Source organism: Clupea harengus, chromosome 9, assembly GCF_900700415.2.
Source record: "Clupea harengus chromosome 9, Ch_v2.0.2, whole genome shotgun sequence".
Taxonomy (NCBI): Eukaryota; Metazoa; Chordata; class Actinopteri; order Clupeiformes; family Clupeidae; genus Clupea; species Clupea harengus.
Window position 1 is genome coordinate 18,166,621 of NC_045160.1, and position 21,158 is coordinate 18,187,778.

At 45.4% G+C, this 21,158-nt stretch overlaps 1 protein-coding gene across 2 annotated transcripts in view; it reads right to left on the reverse strand.

Moving 5' to 3' along the window:
- The window catches only part of lekr1 (leucine, glutamate and lysine rich 1), a 65,643-nt gene extending 51,948 nt beyond the window's left edge, over positions 1 to 13,695 (reverse strand). For both annotated transcript variants that reach the window (XM_042708725.1, XM_012824000.2), the window contains exons 1-3: positions 13,542 to 13,695; positions 11,097 to 11,176; positions 4,596 to 4,789 (exon numbers count right to left, since the gene is read on the reverse strand). In XM_042708725.1, coding sequence (XP_042564659.1) covers positions 4,596 to 4,789; positions 11,097 to 11,144 — 242 coding nt within the window. In that variant the 5' untranslated portion in view covers positions 11,145 to 11,176; positions 13,542 to 13,695. The remainder of the gene's footprint in view (positions 1 to 4,595; positions 4,790 to 11,096; positions 11,177 to 13,541) is intronic.
- Positions 13,696 to 21,158: the final 7,463 nt, after the last annotated feature.

The following is a 21,158-nucleotide window of genomic DNA, read 5'->3' on the forward strand; positions in this document are numbered from 1 at the left end:
ACACAGCAAATTTTGGCATTCCAAATTAAAACTTCGAACTGTTCCTCATCACTGTTTATTGAGCACAGAAGACTAAAAAACAACAAGCACTACACACACACACATACAAAAGTACACAAACATGCTCATACACACACACAGTCATTACCAATTACCATAACATACTGAAAACACACATATGCTAAAGATCTACAGCATGTGGGAAATTCGTATTATTTCCCACATTTCCCAACTGCTTAGGCAGTTCAAGACAATGAACTCTGTCTGTCAATACCGTGGGCGCGTCCTGGAAGACTCTCGCAAAGAAATCCCACAGACCTCCTACATCCCCCCCAGGCGCCTCACAGCCCAGAGCCGACCGCATTCAAACAGTTCCGTCAAGCTGTTAAAGTGCCGTTAAATGAGAAAGACCCAGCCTGGTTGGTGCGCATGCTTAAACTGGAGTCAAACTGGTGTCAAACAGCATTACCCTCCACACACCGCCCAACACCCTCATTACGCCTAAGTGACCTCTGACCCGCCCTTTAGGCATCCGCCTTAGGCCCTTTTACAAGGAAGACAGGAATGCAGAGATGTGTGTGTGTTTATGTGTGTGTGTGTGTGTGTGTGTGTTTGGGGGGGTATTAGAATTGTGTTCAGGGAGCTCACCCCAAGACCACAGCATCCTCGCCGAGGTGGAAACCGCCAATCAATTATGGAGCCATCCTGGTGGAGATTATCATCTTATGAGTTCATAAACACACCATACACACACCCACACATAGACAAATTCCCCCTACTGGGAGACCACAAAAACACCCACCAGCCAAAGAGGGTGAAAGACACACACACACACACACACACTCACATACGACACAAAAACGCATAGACCTACACACATTGACAAAACACGCATATGCAGAAATGCAATGCAATAATAGATATGATAAATAATAATAATAATTATTATTGTTGCTGTTGTTATTGTTATTATTATTGGTGGTGGTGTTGATAATGTTGCTGTTGTTTTTATACCATTAGTGTGAGGGATATTAACCTTTACATAGGAGATTAAGATTTTTACATATAAATACTATGCATGCTTGTACTTGTAGAACACAACTTGCCTCATGTGCCAAAAAACAGCACAGTACTGAGATCAGTGCCATGACACACATGTTAGCATGAGAGCATTGATGAGATCCACACAGGCAGGTTTAGCGTGATCACATACAAAAGCATGCACATTACTCACCCATGTTTCTTCCATGAGCTCTATATGTGTGTGTGTGTGTGTGTGTGTGTGTGTGTGCGTCTGTGCGTCTGTGTGCGTGTGTGTTTGTATGTGCATCCAGCTCTTTTTTCATTATTGCCAAATGATATGTGACTCTTCTGTTGGAGACTTCCCCGTTGAGGTTATGTGGGTGACTGTCTTTGTGTGCCAGTAATACAGAGTCCATGTGAGAGTGCGTGTCAGTATGTGTGTGTGTGTGTGTGTGTGTGTGTGTGTGTGTGTGTGTGTGTGTGTGTGTGTGTGTGTGTGTGTGTGTGTGTGTGTGTGTGTGTGTGTGTGTGTGTGTGTGTGTGAGGAACCTGTGAAGTTGAAGAGTATGTGGAATCAACAGATGCTAGGCTCAGTGCCCACGCTCCCACTTCCACTTCCTGCGCTGGCCCACAAACGGATTACGTGCATGTGAGTCTGTGTATATGTGTGTACGTGTGAATGTGTGTGTGTGTGTTTCCATGAACTTTATTATCTTTGCGGAAGCTATAGAACGTATGTGTTTCCTATACAAGATATCATTGACATGATATCTTCGAATATTTTTTTCTCTGTCTGTATGTGTGTGTGTGTGTGTGTGTGTGTGTGCGTGTGTTGTGTGTGTGTGCATGCGCACATACCCACACATGTGTATAAAGTACGTGACAGTAAGTATGAGGGTACATGAGTTAATGTGTGTGCATGGCACGCAGGCAGGCAACATCACACACTCACACTTCTGCTGCGGAACCTGGGCGCCCACATCTGTTCAAAGGCACTTTCCCATCGCTGAGGATGGCCCCATGCAGAAGTGAGAAACCAGTGGTGAAGCTATCTTCAATCAGCTCTGTCACCTTCTTCTCTTCTCACACCAGCTCACCTCACCTCTCACACACACACACGCACATGTACACATGCCCAAACATAAAACATTGAATAGAAACAGGAACTGGAAAACGGCAGGCACGCAACAGGCACACACACCTTGTTGGCACTCATTTAAAAATATGTCTACAAAGCAAACGACACTCAAAGCATATATGTTCTCAATCACGCAAGAACACACACGCACACACCACACCCAGTGAATAAGAGTATAGGGAAGCAGAAGTCAACTTGAGGAAACCAAGTACAGACATTATGGGGGGTGTTACAGTAAGCCATCAAACAGTCAGGCTGCAGAAGTCATACTCACACACACACACACGCACATACACACACACACACACACACACACACACACACACACACACACACACACACACACACAACTACGCATCAGAAGCCACATGATTCACAACCTTATCTTTTCATCATTGCTCATATATCTTTACACATACGCACACACACACACACACACAAAGCATGCATGCACTCATGCCCAAAAACACATACAGTCACAAACACACACAGTCAAAGACATGCATATCACCCATCACACACAGACAAACACACACATGCAGAAATCCATGCACACACACACACACAACACACACACACACACACACACACACACACACACACACACACACACACACACACACACGATGGATAAATACTTCAACCCATCGTCTGTTTACTCTTCCTCAGACCGTGGTCGTGTTGCTGTTGTTTCCGTCTCGTCTCTCTTTCCACCACTCTTTCTCTAACTTAGTCACCCTGGTGAGGTTCAGCTACAGGTCAGTAAAGATCTGAGTGGAGCGGAAACAACCCTCGGCGGATGAGAGTTTGTTCCTCTCGCACATTTAATGTGTGTCTTTCATGTCGGTAATCAACCCCTACACACAGAGACACACGCTCACAACCCCCCCCCCCCCCCCCCCCCCCCCCAGCCAGGACGTGCTCTCCTGTGTCTGAGATAAAGCAGGGGTCTGCAGCATGGGTGTACAGTGATGAGTCGCCATGATGGGATAACTGGCGACAGCCGCCATTCAATTAGGGGCCGTCCACACGACAACGGCAGTTGTTGCAAAGAAGAAAAAAAAAGAGAAAAGTTTCGTCAACACAACAACAGCGTTTTCGGGGGGCATGAAAACGCAAACTTTTTAAAGCAGGTTCTAGAGTGGGATCTTTTGAAAGTACAACCCTTACGTCACTTAAGTTACGTGGTACACGGTGGTGTAGACAGTAAGATACCAACCTTTTGAAAACCATAGACGATGATGACACAGCCCGACTTCAGACTGAGCTACGCCCTTCAAAGCCTTCACCACATCCTCAATGGCAATGAATAGCAAACCTTTTTGTTGATTGTCAGACACATCATGGTAGTCAGCCAATTTGTTCTATTGGTATTCTATCGGAAACCTCAGCCAAAGGCCAAACCCTTCTATGTGTTTGTTTGATATAAACACAACCTAGCTAGCAACCGCATTTTCACTCGTTTTTCGAGGATGAGTTCCCAAAACAAAGGAAAAACATCATTTTCAAAACATTCCGTTGTCGTGTGGACGTGTGGAGGTATTAAAGGAGGTGTGGTGCCCGAAAGGTTAGAGCAGTGGGCTTGTGACCGAAAGGTCGCCGGTGCAATCCCCTAGACCAACAGAAAATGTGGGCAGGGAGAGAGAATGAACAATGCTTTCCAACAGGTTCAACATCCAGGACTGAAGTGCCCTTGAGCAAGCCACCTCGCCCCAAGTGCTCCCTGGCCACTGCCGCCCACTGCTCCTGCTCCTAGTGTGTGTGCTCACAAGTATAGGATAGGTCAGAGGTCGAATGTGAGATTCTGATTCTCTGCTCACTGAAAGTGCGTGTGATAAATAAAGAGAACTTATCGTGGCCTGGCAGATGCAATGTGCTGTCTTAAGTCTTACGTAATGACAGATTGTTGCCAATGATTTAAGGATCTATAATCTATCTAAATCCATATTTTTCATGACAACTCTCATTAAGATGCTATCACAGTATATCAGTATGTGACACAGGCCGTTATGGCAACTAACATAATAACAGCTGTCATGACGATAACAAATTATGGTAATTTGACACTATGATTTCATTGGGTGGTAATTGTCTTGATGAGTAATAGTGGGATATGGCAGCTCTCATGACATATTTATGACATGGTTATGTCATTGTCATGACAGACAGTTCAGGGAAAGTGTTACCAAAGAGACAAAGATAAACAACAACCTTTCATTCGACTAGAGATAAGAGCCCACAGTTCTATCCCATACAGGCTATTTAAGGCAAGAGATTCAAATGAGGTATCTGAAGATGTAATATAATGCTGTGCATCTCTAAGTTGGAAACATCAGATTTACCAATACGGTTTATATGTTATTGAACACGTGCGTTTACACATGAATCCTCCGCAACATCCTCCGCCTCCAGGCTCCCTGTGTCTGGCTCCTACCTCTCCTGCAGCAGGCTGTGTCTGGCTGTGGCCTCCAGCAGCTGGGCCCTCAAGCTGCTCTCCCTTTCCGCCGAGCCCCTCAGCTCCTCCAGGCGCCGCTCGGCCTCGGCCAGCCTCTGCTGCATCCTCTGGAACTCGTGCAGGATCAGGTAGCTCACGCCGCAGTACTGGCACTCAGTCTCACCGCGCTCCATCTGAGGGGCAAAACACAGACGATGGTCACACACTTTGCTCAAACACAGGTGTCACAAAAAGAGAACATAGAGGATGTAGATTTATCTGTATTTATCTTCGTATTTTGTTTGTTTTGTTTGTTCTAGATATCATAATGTTTTTATCTTCTGCTTTAAAAAAATCCCCCAAAAAAAAAAACTGCTGCAGTTACCAATTCTGAGTAAATGATGCTACCAGTCTGAGGTAGAAAATTCGTTGAAGAAAATTCGTTGGACATTAAACCCACCTGTAGAGACTGACTGCTTCAGACACACTCACAGTCACAATCAATACCTGAGGCTTACTCCTTCCTTATTATTTGACAGGACAAAAAGACTATGCTTGTTGCTAAGGAAACAGTCTGCTTACGGGCAGTACAGTCAGTTGGATTTATCAACCAAAGATCATTTTTTAGTCTGCTCAACAACACATCTAGGATTAAGCCAATCGGACCCAAATAGACTTGTGTGTTCTCTCTCTCTAATCTTGTTTTCAAGACTAAAACTGGGTAGCATTTTGACTGTCATGTCAAACCATGTACAGTAAATACATGTAAATGTTTATCTATAGATGTTTTAAAACCTCAAAGACATTTATGAAGACTGGTACCAAAATATGCTTTTTTGATCATTGTGGCAGGGCCAATTTTAGAAACAAACTGTTTCTAGTTCTAGAGTTGAATGTTTTTCATCATGAGATTGACATAATACGCTGCTAAAATTATAATTCGGGTCACAGGGCCTAGAGCCGAAATAATACTGAGACAATCTTGTCACTCACTCAGTTTAGCTCTGTTGGTACTCTATGGCTACACCAGTGTATATTATTCTATCCATTGTTATTATTGTTGTTGTGGTTGTTGTTGTTGTTCTCAGTAGTAATGCTGATTTATCTTGCAATTTGGGAGTAATAACAAAAAGATTGCTAATGTAATTCAGTGCATTACTTCCTGTTACATACCTGTTTCTTCTGACAAATAGTAATCATTTAATAATATAATTTATTACCAAAAAAAGCCATTTCAAAGCAATTTCCCTAATACTGTCTGTCAGAGCATCACTTTCCCACAGAAAGTTGACAATGAAGATTTCCAGACATGCATCTGCACACCAGACAACACACAACAAATGAATTAATGTCAGTTCGTTTGTTGGTTTGTCTGCTGTTGTTATTCTGACATTGACATTTTTTTTGTCATTCGGCAATGTGCTCCACATTAGAAAATAGGAAACACAGACAAATCAGAACAGCCAAAATCAAAATCTCCACAACAAAACCCTATTGTTTGTATGCTCTGTAACTGTCCTAAAACACCATCATGTTCAGAGGAAGCCCATTCAGTCGTATGAAGCTGTATTTTACTGGCAAGACTCTCTCTCCCTGTACCAGGGCCTCAGGACAAAAACATCCAGACCTAGCTCAGGAACAACTGTCTGACAAAAGACAAGTACAGCAACAGTCCAAGAAAAGTATGAGGCAAAGCACGTATTTACATCTCTCTCTCTCTCTTTCTCTATCTCTCACTTTCGTTTCATGTCTTCTGATCTGTCTCTCGTGATGTATCTGCCAGTATCACTTAATGCGCATCCACCTGAGCAGCTTAACATCTGCTATGTGCAGTTACTGAGAGCATGTGCATGCGGAACAACATCATGTGTATGTCAGTGTCTCCCTGGGCGCCTCTCTCTCTCTCTCCGAATGCGCCTGTGTCTCTGTACATGTGCATGTGTGTGAGAGAGTTGGAATATGTGTGTGAGAAGAGACGTGCAAGAGAGAGAGACAGAGAGAGAGAGAGAGAGAAAGAGAGAGAGACCTACGGGCCTGACCCTGTCTCCTGTGTGGCTTGCCTGCCTGCTCAGCTCTCCACCCCTGTCTGTACCCCACCTGCTCCTCCATTTAAAATCCCTCAGCCTCCGGAAACTATGTGGACATTAGCACGAAATCTGAAATCCTACCCCCCACCACTTGCCTACCTCCCCCTTTCCCCTCCTCCCATTCTCACACAGCCACCACTCCCTCACGCACACACACACACACACACACACACACACACACACACACACACACACACACACACACACACACACACACACACACACAAACAGTCACAGACAAACACAGAGCCTCCCACACGCACACACTGGGCCTGGGGGGAGTGTGTCTGCCACCAGTAAGGACGGTGTTCCCGTGACAGAGACAGCCCCTGGGGGAGAGCCTTGCCCCCGGCACTGACAGATCCTCTCAGCTCTTAAACACGACCCCCTCTCCCCTGGTACACACACACACACACACACACACACACACACACACACACACACACACACACACACACACACACACAACACACACACACGTTTGTCTCTCGCAAACACACATACACTTTAGCCTTCACCGCAGAAAAAGCCTAGCACATTGGGAAGGGATATATAGTAAGAACAAAATCCTAACAGAAACAGGGACACTTTAACTCAGTGCCACATTTTCAAACTTTGCTCCATGCCAGCGGTGACCCAGTCCGGTCTTAATGAGCTTCACACCCTGGACTCTAAACAGGCAGCACTGTCCTTTTGCAGTGCCGTTCAGGGGTCTGCACCTAGGACAAGTCTCTATAGAATATGACTAATCAGCCCATTTAGCTAACCCAATTTTGTAAGGAGCTAAAGCCTCAGCCCAATTTGCCCCCTCTCTGTTCCTTCTACATGTCTAAATTAAACATGTGACTACAACTACTAGGCTTATGTTACATTTGGAGAAGGGGGGGTTGGAATTTGGGGTTGACTGGTAGTGTGTTGTCAGGATAAGGCCCCATAATTAATTTAAAAGAAGCCGTTTTTTTGCCATAGTGGCTCTGCTGGGGCCATTGTCTCATGCACAGTGGGCATGGATGGAGCACTTTACAGACAAAGCTCCTAAAAAGGAGGCTCCTCACAGATGCTGTGTCTTCACCACCCCACCTCACCCCACCCCACCCCCACACCACACACAACCCTCCCCAATCAAATCCCCTGGCAGAAATGGGTCACTGTCACGCAAACCCTCGACCCTACCCATTCCACCATAGTCCCCCCCTTTTCCAAATTTAGAGGATGCCAGCCCACGCACACCCCCTTCTCCCCAATCCCATCCTCTTACCGTCTAGATGCATGCACGCTTAAATCTGGTTAACAATTCTATGAGCAGGGGCTGGGCACTTACTGGGGATTTTCAAGCTGCCGGAAGGATTACTCATCTGCACCTGAAACTGTCTCTGTGCCTTAATCAACTTATATTATTATGAGCTGCTGTTGCACTTAAACCCTCGCCCTCGCTCTTGTACAGTTCCCTCCATGCCTCCCCTTCTCCTCACAAAACCAGGAAACAGCAGCACAGACCAAACAGATCACGCAATTTAATTTAAGAAGGGATTAAGCCGTTAAGGGTCTTACCCTTTTTTTTCTTCTTTCCTCCCTAATTTCCCTAAATGATGTTTTTGAGTGGGTGCGTGCGTGTGTGTTTGTCTCCCCGTCTGTGTGTGCAGAAGCCGTGTGTGTGTGTGAGCAAGGACGGTTCGTGACTGCGGCTTTGTAGATTTTCACGGAGATAAAGACCCCCCGTGGTGCTCAGTGTAGCATGAGCCAACGCCGAGATTCCTCTCATCTGGAGCCCACGGCGCGGCTCATGACACGAGAGCAGACTGGCCGGGGCGAGGGGAGGGGGCAGATGAGGGGGGGGGGGGGGCAGACTGCCCTCCACACCGAGGGATGGGGTTGGGGGGGGGGGTTGCAGCAGGGTGCGGTGGAGAGGGCGAGATGGAGGGGAGGGGGGGACGGAGCCGCCGCCACAGGGGCATTTGACGCCTGGATGAGTCTCCCCCATTTCCATGACTTCCTCCCCATGTCTCCTTGCTCCCCTCGCGTGGTAGGCGGAAAAGGGCACTGGCTGGGAAGAATCACCTTTGGCTGTGTGTTGTAAGTATGCAAGACCCAGTGCGTCAAGCCCTGCGAAGGGTGACACAAGATGAACCCCCGACTATGGCAGATGTGCTCCAGTTACAACAACAAGCTCAGTCTACACTCACAGATGACAACACCAATCACACGCAAGAACACCTGTAGGCCAAAAACTCATGCAAAAATAGCTAACTGCCAAAGCACATCTCCAATAACCACTAGCCATCCAATCGGGACTCGAAACAATTCGACGGATAGTCTGTCATAGGGACCGGAGAAAAGATAAAAGACTTTTCAAGAGGATAAGTGGCAAAAAAGGGAGCTGAAGGTAGGATAATAAGAGCAAACACACAACACATGTGCCGGCATTATCTCTCAGGCCTCCAGAGGAAGAGGAGAAGAATGTGTCTGGTTTTAAACTATCCATTATTTACAGGGCAAGAGGCAGGAGAGAGGGGCACCATAGTGGGGCACAGTGGGATCTCCATTGCACCTCTCCTCTCCGGTGGAAGCGTTTGCCACGCTCTCATCAAAAATGAATAGGGGGAAAAGGCTGGAAGTCCTACTCTGGCTGGTCAACTGTAGCGTGGAAGAGGGCGGAGGGGAGGACTATCTGAGTTTACTGAAAGGGAAAGAGTAAGTGGGCGAGAAGAGGTTGGGATGTTGCTTCACAGGGACGTCGTAAAAATACTGCTTGATCTTTTGGAGGGAAGAATATTACTACAATAATCAAATCAAATCAAACTTTATATTTTTATACGACGCATTTCATACCACGAGGTAATACAATGCACAATACAATCTACAAACCTCAGAGAGAAAGAAAGACAATTCAGAGTGTTCACCATTCTCAGCTGAAGCTTTGCCTCACAGTAAAATACCACAGATCTGTGTGGGCCAGCGGCACTAACCTGGCTGGTACCTGGGCTTTATGTTGTTACCTTGCCTGACCTACCCTTTGCCCTGAATATGATCCTACACATCAGCCGTCTCAACTCCAGACAACGTACTATGTGCTTCTCTGTCTCCAAAGGTCTCAGCAGACTTTCTTGTGGAGGGAGTGCAAAGGCGGAGGCTGAAGGCGAAACACGCAATCTAAATGCATAAATGCAGCTTCAATTCCCCTAAGATCAATTATAAATGAGGCAGGTAGACGGTGACATGTAACATGCAATGTTATCCATTCGTACGACAAAGTAGCAAACAGAACAATTTTTGCATTGGTCTGAAGTTGAATTCAGGGCTAAATTGAATCAGAATCAGAATTAAAATGCCTTTATTGTCACTGCACAGCTGTACAACAAAATGTAGTGCTTCTCCTCAGTGGTATACATACAGTTGTTCATGTGTTACATGAAAGGGTTACAGTTTTGGTTATTAAAACCACCAGTTTGTTGTAAGATACGCAATATGACTTCTATTATTAGTTGATCGTTTTTATAATCGTAATTACATTTATTTTGAATGTTCATCTTACACTTCAATGTCCATGCACTCTCACATACCTTCAGTTACACAAAAAGCATGACACATGACAAAGTTTATGCCACTCCGACCCTCTATTTTGTGCTCACATCTTGACATTACCCTGCCATGTCAAGGATGCTTATTTCATCTCAGAGATGAGCCCACAGTATGTTTCTGCAGCTGAACCTACTTAAATCCCCCCAAACTTTTAAGCATATAGTAAGTGCTACAGGGCCCTCAATAATTTGGCTGCCCTTCACTTAGACTGAGCATGTGGCACTTACTCTTCCCCCAACTGGCACATGCTGCTGCTATTTTGTCTTCTTTCTCTCTAGATAAATAGTGCTGAAATGTTCGCTGCAGGGGTCTGCGCTCAGAACATTCAGTATTTTCCAAGCTGATCGGTGCAGAGTGGGAGAAAGAGAACAAGAGAAAGGGAGAGAGGGGGTTTGGCGCAGTATGATAGAAAGACTGAAAGGATGATCATTATGAGAGCTTTTTCACAATGTCATGGGCATTGGATAAAATGACAAGACAGTACAGTCAATGACAGCACAGCACTTTATGCATGGGGGCTTATATCCAAAGTCTGCTCATTGAGGTACACACAAGGAAGGACACATCGTTATCAGGCTGGGAAACAACCATGTTGCAGCAGTCAGTTAGTTTACCACAATACGTTTTTGGCTATAAGGGGTATGCGGGAAATGGGAACTGGTAATGACAGCACTGCACTTTATGCACGGGGGCTTATTTCCAAAGTCTGCTCATTAAGGTGCACACAAGGAAGGACATATCGTTATCAGGCTGGGAAACTCCCATGTTGCAGCAGTCATTAGACCACAATACGTTTTTAGCTATAAGGGGTATGAGGGAAATGGGAACTGGTTACCTGCTGTATTTCCACGGGTAAGGGATATGAGGGAATTTGAATCTTCATCTCCTCTTTGTCTTCTGATTGACTGGAACGCTCTGAATGATGAAAGAGGTATAATAGTGAAGTAAAACTAGCTTACAAGGTTATCTAGAGACGTGTCACTTGTACAATTATTTGTAAACTGCAGATTAAATTAAAATCATTTTTTTGTCCAATATGATTATCTGGGTTTAGACTGATGTTTTGAGGCAAAAGCCAATCTCCCGTTGTCTGAGGAGAAGAGTAATTAATTAGCACATGGGGCCATCATTACGGGCCATGCGTGTCTCACGAATGCCCTTGCAGATGCACTGGGTTAAATGGAGGGAGAGGGCATGCGAGGGAAATCTCACGAACTGAAAAGCCAATAGCTTATCCGTCTCTGGCCTGAGACATGGCAGGCTTTCCTCATAAAACGTGAGTTAGGATATTAATAACAGTCTCCAGCATATTCCATTATCTAACAGTGCATGACTATTTCTATTTTGGTAATTCATTCAGCATTTGGGTGAAGTTCCTGTATTAACTTAAGTTTTGTGACAAGAAAAATACTGGAGGCTACCTAAGTGTGCATGAGAAGATTCACACATCACCCGTTCACATGGCTGACGGAGAGAGAGAAAGAGACTCACAAATAAGAAAAGCCTTGTCACAATGAAGTCATAGCCTATGTGGAATATATTTTAACCATCAAAATGTGTAACATTTACGTGTGATAGCAGTTCAATTGATGTCAGACTGGCTGGCTTGTGGCTAACAACCTCGCTAGCAAGGTAAAGTTTGAAAACTAAAGTCGGTTAGAAGTTAACATACAGTAACTTCAGCCTGGAACGACGGTGGAGGGCATCACAAATGAAACATTAGCCTAGGCTTAGGATACCTACCCATTATGCAGTATTCCTGATGAAGGTGAATAACAACTAATCAGTGCAGTGGTTAGTCATGCAGGCAGAGAAGAAACCATAGACAGTCAAAGGAGCAAACACTTAAACATGAACTATCACTATGGATACTACGGTTTTTTTTACGCAGAAACCGTAGCCAACGCTCAAGACGCAGTGAGTGCAGCACAAGATATGGCTTTTTGATTTTACCGAATCTGGACAAAGCATTGTATATTGCTCCAAGATTGTAGCCTATTAGCATATTAAAAACGGCCCCTGGACATTTCCAGGATGCTACTTCTCTGCACAAAAGTAAGGCTTGACACAAAAGCTGTATAGACATTGGCTAAACGGGATATTGCACATGCTGTTTGCTGCGTGTATTTGGCTGTGGAATTAAAATAAAGGTGATAGTACGGTGACACTGAAGTGCAAAACAAAAAGAAAACGCGAAAACAAAAACTTGCAGAGTTGCAAAATGCAGATACAGCATACAAAAACAAAACATGTGGTCCCGAGGTGCAGCAACATACAAAAACAAAACCTTGCAGCTCTAAAGAGAGCAAAGTGCAAACACAAAAAAGGAAGAAAAAAACAACAACCGTAGAAGAGAAAAACAAAAAGAAACCTTCAGGACCACTGGTTTTGTGGTTTGTATGCTGTATATCTGCAGTTTATGGCTACACATTTTTGCTTACACGTTTTTTTTTGTGTGTGTGTTTTGCACACTAGTGCCACTATATGATAGACCTTTAATGTTCTATATTTTCTCTACATTTCTCTAAAGTGAAGGTGTTGTGGACGTGTCAGCTACCATTTCCTTACATTTACTCCCATGAAAATCCAAGGATCAGTTTAAAGGTTATAAAATCCTCGTTTTATCATCTCGGGTTATTGTAATCAATATGCAGGCCCCCCACTTCTCTCTCTCTCTCTCTCTCTCTCACACACACACACACACACACACACACACAGGTTTCTATACTTGACATATTAGACCATTCCCTGTATACTCTACAATTAAGTTAGTACAAATAACTATCCTACAACACGAACTAAAAAGTGAAGCCTAATGTAATTTCAACACGTGTGACATAACCGTATGCGCCAGCCTATTTAACCTAATTCAGAGGGTTCAGACACTGTTTAAGGGCAGTGTGCCCAGAGGGACAGCGAGGTTGCAGGCACGCCATGCCGTGCGGGGAAGTGTGTAATGTAAATAGACAAACAGAATCCCGCTGTGGTCTCTCTCACTGGCTCTCGCGCCCTATCCAACTTTATGCGTGTGTTTGTTCGTGTAGTAGCCTATGCTTGCGTGCGCGTGTGATTGCGTGCATGCGTGCGTGCGTGTGTGTGTGTGTGTGAAAGAGAGACAGAGAAAGAGAGAGAGCGAGAGCGAGATTTGACTGTATCTACAAAAACCTCATGATTGTAGTCTACATTTCCTCGACGGATATTTTCTCTCACTTTTTGTTGTATAGCTGTAACATATGCCTTAGACAACATATTGTTCCATCAAATGTCTCTTTGGGCTTACCATATGTCGCTTGTTTTTGCTTGTTAAGTGCATTATTTTCATTATCACCTAGGCAGATCTTCCCTTGTGCCAGTAAGCCTATTGTTTATTTCCTAGGACTGTAGCTTCACACATGCATGCCCCCAGAGGATGTTCGTCGCCCTGAGAGCCAATCCACCAAATGGTCTGCATGCTTTGTCTACACGCAATCATTGCAGTGCGTGGCGTGTGTAAAGGCTCTTCTCACAAATCAATCAAGCTTTATGGGCGGGATATCGGCTCACACGTACCCTTTCCCTTGTGGTGAATAACAATTGCGTGACTGACTGCCCTGTTTTCACCTTATCTGAGTCGTGAGAGAAGGCTGTATGCGTATTACAGTCAGGTTGGGGAAACGCCACAGCCCATGACGCACAGGTTGTGAAATAACCGGTCAGGAAAAAAATTGTAAGGCTTACTGTGGCTAAAATGATGTTCTTGAAAATGATGTTCATATATGAATATGGCTAATATACATGCGGCTAATAAATAACGGATTAATCGGCTAAATTGGGCTAAATACATCTTAATCATCTATTTCTATAGGCTCGTTCTGTTTCTCTACTGCTTAATTCATTAATGTGTGCGTGCACGTGTCTCCGCTAAGAGTATGATGAATCGGTCTGTATGAGGAACACAGGGGCGATTCGACCTCCCACGCAAGGCCCTGTGTGTTGAATTTAGTTGCAAATGTCGTGACAACCCTCTGCCAGATCAGCACGCAGGGTGCAGCATGACTGACGTACAGCAGTCACGCAGCAAACATACTGTGGGAGGGAAATACAGATCAGCGATATTATACAGTTTATAGTATAATCAGTTAATTCCCCCAAGCTTGGCTGTCTACTTTTTTAAGAAACTTCACACTGGTCGGCCCAATTAAGTCAAAGCAATTAAGCGTAATTGAAAGGGGGCTTTGTATAAGCAAAAAAAGCTATAGATTTGTGAAATAATCCCTTAATGCTAGCATTAATGCAGCCGGTCATATGCATCACACAGCCTGCCGTTTAGTCTTTCCTACTAGATTTGGATTTGCCTTATTAGAATTTCTTTAACACAGTTAGCTTAAATTGATTGATTCGGTAAAGAGGCCATTCTTAGGAGCTTGTCTGTGCGTGAAAGTGGCAGATGAGCGTCACACGAGAAAAACATGAAACTCATTTGCGTGCCCGTGTGCTGCACCAGGAAGGCCTTTTTTCAGAAAGCTTTTAACTGAACCCACCCAAAAATAAAAATAGTCGATATGACAGTCACATGCATGGCTATAACCAGAGTCAAAATTATAGAGTGGTCCATCCACGCACACATCTTATCAGCATCCTTGAGGAGCACGGTATGTTTCCAAGGAAAACTCGTGCTAAGGGACATAATTGAGTAACATAAGTCCTCCTGGCTAAACTGATTGGGCTGAACTCCTGTTATGATAAGCCCTCGCTATCACAAGACTGAGCAGAATGTAGTTTATCTGGGTTGTAAGCTGACATATCCAAACACCATGGTGCGAGAGAACCCCGCTCACCCACATTTATCGTAACACATGAGAAGTTTGTTACATAGTTATACATGCATAAACATATTGGTGTATGTCCAAGCATACCAGTTTGAATGACATTTGAATGACAAATCACAACTTTGAATGACATTTTGCTGAGATGCTGATTGTAAGGAACAAACCGCTTTTAAAAGCATGGCTACCTGCAGGTACAAAACATCTGGTTTTGAAAGCATGACTAACTGGCAAGTTGAGGGAAGCAAGGGAAGCTGTTTTATTGATAACAATCTCTCATATATTACTCTTTCTTTTGTCATCCAAAAATGTCTTTAAAATCATTCCTGTACTCTCATTGTTTTCTGGTGGGACCCAAGTGTGGAGAGTGTTACCATGGCTTACCCTGGTGCTCTTTTGTTTTCATTTGGCAGCCTGTTTAAGTGGGCCATACTCCTGCAAGTCTCCCAAAACTGATCACTATCAGGAGCACTCTGTAGGGTTATCTTCAGCAGACCACCCCTGATGAGTGTGTGTGTCTGTGTGTTACTCTCTCTCTGTGTGTGCACACACACGTGTATGTGTTTATGTGTGTGTGCTACTCTCTTTCTGTGTGCACACACACGTGTATGTGTTTATGTGTGTATCTGTGTATGTGTGTGTGTGTGTGTGTGTGTATCTGTCTCTCTGTGTGCACACACACGTGTAAGTGTTTATGTGTGAGTGTGTGTGTGTGTGTGTGTGTGTGTGTGTGTGTGTGTGTGTCAGACATGCTTCACTGTTGAAAGAGATTGTGTAGTGCAGACTCTGACATGCCCAGTGTCTGGCAGCTAAGGCTGCTTGTGTACCGGGCACAAGCTCAGCCCAAGCTCTTGTGTACCGGACACAAGCATTTCCAACAGCAACAATTAATTTCGGGTGTTGATCGGGTGGGCAGGGCCTGGCCACCTAATCAAGCGCTTGAATGGGGTGGGGGTGGGGTCGGGGGGGCATTGAAATTGAAAAGATTGGACCTGGCAAACGTAGGAGAGTGCGGTGATAAGGATCAATGCAGGGAGTAAGGGCTGAATGTGATATGACTGCTGGATGCGAACACCGGAACACACACACATGCTCACGCACGTACACACTCTCACAGATGATGATTTTTCTTCTGAGCCAGATGAAGTGTGATGAAGTCCGTAGGCCAATGCCTGTCATGAGGGTAGGGTATTTAGAGATTTGCATGCTCTGCCCTGGTTTAAATGCTCTACCCAGTATTTGCATGCTATTGCTCAAACCAACCGTGTACTCTTCTGTTTATTTTAAACACATACAAACACAAACACACACACACACACACACACACACACACACACACACACACACACACACACACACTCACTTCCCCCGTCACACTTCCCCCATTCTCAAAATGAAATAAAAAAATAATGTAACAGTTGTTAATTTTACTTGGTCTTTAATTATGCCTTTGTGTGAGGTTTTAAGTCCATTTCCATATAAAACTCTGCCACACCCAAACACAGCCAAATTAGGTCCATTTGACAGACAGAAAGACAATGGGCAGAAGTACATTTTTAAATATGAAGTGACAGAGTGTATAAGAATTGTATTACATTCAGACTTGTGTCATATGATGAGTTAATTGGCAAATGAGCAAAATAATATGTTGCCCATTGTGTTGTACCAAGTTGTTGTCCTTATTGTACCAAGAGGTATTAAAAAACACATACAGAGAATACCAGACAAAGAAGAATGTAACAGGGAAATAATGCTTATGTATGTGTGTGTGTGTTTGAGTGTGAGTTTATGGAATGTGTGTATAGTCTTGGGTCTTGTCATGCTCATAGTCACCTTTGCTTCTGGATCGTGACAGCAGCCCCCTCCTCCACACACACACACACGCATACACACACACACACACACACACACACACAAAACATGGCCTCATCCCAGGGAACCTCACGGCATTCCAGTGACGCAGGAAGTGTGTGTGCGGAGTGGATACGTTCCTTACGTTGGTTGCCGTGACAACGGGTCAGGGCTTGTCAAACGCAAGTGGAGTGCTCGGCACACTGACGCAGGAGCCAACGAGCTCTGAGGGGGAGGAGAGCGAGAGAGAGAGAGAGAGAACAGAGGAAGCTAGAGGAGAGGAGAGAAGCCAGCAGCTGTCCCAATTCTCCTCACCACTACTCGGCTGCCCACCACACACCCACCTGCCTTCTGCCGTAAAAATAGCCGGCGTGATCCTACAGCCCATTCAGAATGAGTCGTGTGGGGCTATTTATAAATGCAGCATGACTGAGTGAGGCGAAGATGGACAATGCGGTGGGAGGAAAGACGAGATAGGGTTGCGTTCAGCTGATAGAGTGATGTCAGACTGTGAACACCCATGTTTTTGAGCACAGCGCCTTCCTCGCAGGGTTGCCTTGGCTACACAGTAAAAATCCGTATAGGAGCACCTGGTAAAGGGGAGAACAGGCAGTAATTAGTCAACCGGCTCACTGACTACTCTGTGGAATCCAGTTTGTAGTGGAATGAATTGATGTAATGATACAGACCAGATACAAGGGCAAAGGAACGAGAAACAGCTGTTTCAGAGTGCAGGGGGAATGTACTGTATATGGTTGTCTCTGACTTGTATATGTGTTAATGTGGGAAGCACAAAATAAGTTTCATATACTCCATTGGATTGTCCATTGTGAGCTTGTTTTGGTTTCCATTTGGTCGTCATGGCTACAGTCATGTACCTGTGTATGTTCATGAGCGCCATACAGTGGTTCACTATTCATGTCTGCTTCCATGACTGTGTTCCAGCCTGCTTACTGAACTGAGTGCAATGGCATGATGATGTAATCTGACACCCTGTTACTCTAATTCAGCCCAGACAAGGATCTCTTTTCCCAAGGTTCTGCACCAAATAAGAAGTAGCTAAAGTTGTTCATGTTCCCCTCTTTCTAGTCCCCCTTAGGGAGGACCCTTAGAGGACTCTTTTTCTCTTTCTCTTTTCTGTCTCTGCGGTTCTCTCTCTCTCCCTAATTCTTCCTCCCTGCTTGTGTAATCACTGGGTTGGGACAGGGCGGGATGAGTACACACACACACACACACAGACACACAGACACACAGACACACTCTCACTCATTCACATATCACTGGAGTGTACGCATTCCTCAAGGGCTGAGCATCCTGTTCCCTATTCTCCACCTTTTCTCCGCTGAAAAGCTTCACGCTGTGCGGCACGTAGGCTTGCCCCCCACCCCTCCTTACACCCCTCCTCCTCCCTACCTTCCTCCGGGCACCCAGCATATCCCACCTCCCCCTGCTTTCCCTTCTCTTCTGCGGAAGAAATACTGTAGGTGGCGGTTGAGGGGGCAGACTTTACCGTTAGATGTTTTTATTTCCTTCTGATTTTTAACCACCAACTGATAAAACCTGAAGAGTGAGACTTGTTGATCATTTACCTTAGTTGTTGTTTCCTTCTTCCTCTTTTCTTTCTCTTACTTCTCTCTCTCTCTTTTAGCGGTGAAGTCACTAAGCAAATTGGAGTCCAGAGGGAGTTTGGTAGCAGTGTGGGGCCTCCTCTGGAGGGAGCAATGGATCTTTTTTCCCCTTATTGTGATGGTAGAAGCCAGATCTGATAGGGCTTTCTCTTTTTCCGTTCATAAACCAGGGCCCAGATGGGTCCTGGCGTTTACCTCTATAACTGATAACATATTGAAGTTGTGCAGGTATCCGCCGTCCATGGACTTTTAGTTCATTTGAAACGGAAATGCCTAGCAAGTCTGAAACATTTTAAATGATCAGGGAAAATCAGAAACATACACTATGTGAACCCGCTTAGGGACGAAAATGATGCGTATTGCAGTCTGTTCGCTGTTTGAAGTTATGGATGACATTTGATCTGAGATTGTGTGTTTAGTTCACATGCGCACATTAGAGTGCCAGAATGTGTGTGTGTGTGTGTGTGTGTGTGTGTGTGTGTGTGTGTGTGTGTGTGTGTGTGTAAGCATACCACATGTGTGTGAGAGGACTCTAATCCTTTAGGCTCTGAGGAGGTGCACGAACTGAACCCCTTTCTGCCTCTTTGCTTTAATTCCACCTGTATACACTGAGACTGAGCTCTGGCAGCAAAGCTCCTTCCTGTGGGACACACGAAACACCCAGAAACCCCCCCCCCCCCCTCAAATGCCTCCGCAATCTCACAGCTAGTTGCTCCCCTGGGAAAAGCATATCACTTCTGTTGAAAGTCTTCAAAATGTTCCGCCCTACACAAGGGTGACGTGTGCATGGATGGACAGATACGAGATAAATAAATGGGAAAAGAAAGAAAGTGAGAGGTACGGTCAATAATTGGCAAACATTCTGGCAGAACAATGAGACCTGACGTTGGCAGCAGGTCGCGGGTGGGGCACTGCGGATCAGCAAAGGTCAGCACTTCCCCTGATCAGTCCGATCCTTTCCTAAATGTTCACGCCCGCTTTGATCTTTATCAGGTTTTTTAGCCTCTCTAATGAGGCCGTTCCTGGAAACCTTCCCCCACTACCACCACCACCGCCACCACAAGGACCACTACCCCACCCCACCAGCCCTGAAATCCTCTGAAACCCAATTAGAAGAACAGAAGATGACAGGCGGCCGGAGAGGCAGCGAGCGGACTGCAGAGGCCAGGCCAGGTCCCTCTTCGCGGCCTGCATCCTTCAGACACTCAGGAGGAGTTCTCCATTGGAGGAGAAAGGTACACAGCAAATGACAAAGGAAAGAGAGAAGGAAGAGAAGGGATGACAATTAAAAACCCAAACAGGACAGTTAAAAAAAAAAGAAAAACAAAGCAGCTAGCTCAAGCGTGCTCCGAAAAGAAAGGGGGCATTCTGAAAGCCCCTTCCTCAGGGCAGTGTGGCTGGGGAAGGTCATGCGGCGTGGGCCACTTTAAAGGTCACGGCGAGTTCATCTCTGCAATCCTGCCCATATTTGGACCCGCCCCCACAGCTCTTAAGGGCTTATGGCAGAAATTTGAAATGATGGAAAAAGCGGCCTGGAATGTTCATTGGTTGCAGCTGGGGTGTCGTTGCGAGGCAATATGGAGCCGAGCTGGGGCAGGAAGTACGGGGATTGAAGCCTTCAAGCTAAGCTGCAGAGCGGACACTCCCTAGCCCTGGCCTTACCCTCAAGTCTGCCTTCTGAGACGGCTAAAGAGCTCTTAAACAAACACCTTTTAAATGAGAGCGAGAGAAGAAAAGACTTACCCAAACAGATACAGCCACGCAAGCAGTGTTCATCTTGCAATAATGCGCACCGTTCAAATATTCAGAATGGTAAACAGTAAATTATTCAAAACAAGCAGAACAACCACAGGCATATCACTCTGTAATCAACGGCAGTTGCCGGGACAAAGTTCCTGGTGCAGGCGCCCTCCATTTTCAGGCCCGTCCTCCCAAACTACTACTGAAAAGACAGGTGCTGTCTTTGGGGATTTGTGGAAAGAATGTCAGAAAGGAACACAGGGGGGACAGGAGGAATATGAGTAGGGATTACAGGCCCCATCAACATTTCTGAACTCATGAGTTCCCCCAAAAAAAAAAAAAAGAAAATCAATTATTCATTAGGTTTTCCCATGTTAGGTTCACACCCCAGCAGGCCCGAGTCAATCGTCTTTCCTCAAAAGATTCCCTCCTGCCCTCCACCTCTCCCTCTCCCTCTGCGCGCTGCAGTGGTTCCATTCTCGTATCCCTCCACCCCCCAAGCCCCCCAGCCCCTCTCCCCGGCGACTGCGGCTGTATGCCAATGATAATTCCACGAGGGCAGTCAGGCAAACAGCACTCCTGCCTGCTGTATGGCTGTGGGAGAGGCCTTCCAGGAGAGAGCAGGCGAGAGAGAGAGAGAGAGAGAGAGAGAGAGAGAGAGAGTGTATGGAGAGGGGGGGAGAGAGAGGAAGAGTGGGGGAGTGTGTTAGAGAAAGAGAGAGTGTGAGGAGATGAGAGTAAAGAGAGGGGGCAACCTGCATTATCTTGCCAGCACACAAGGCACACAGACACGCACGCACGCAGCTTCAAAAAGTCACGAAGGGGAACTCATTCTCCACACATCAAAAAGCTCCCAGACCACGAATACTTAAC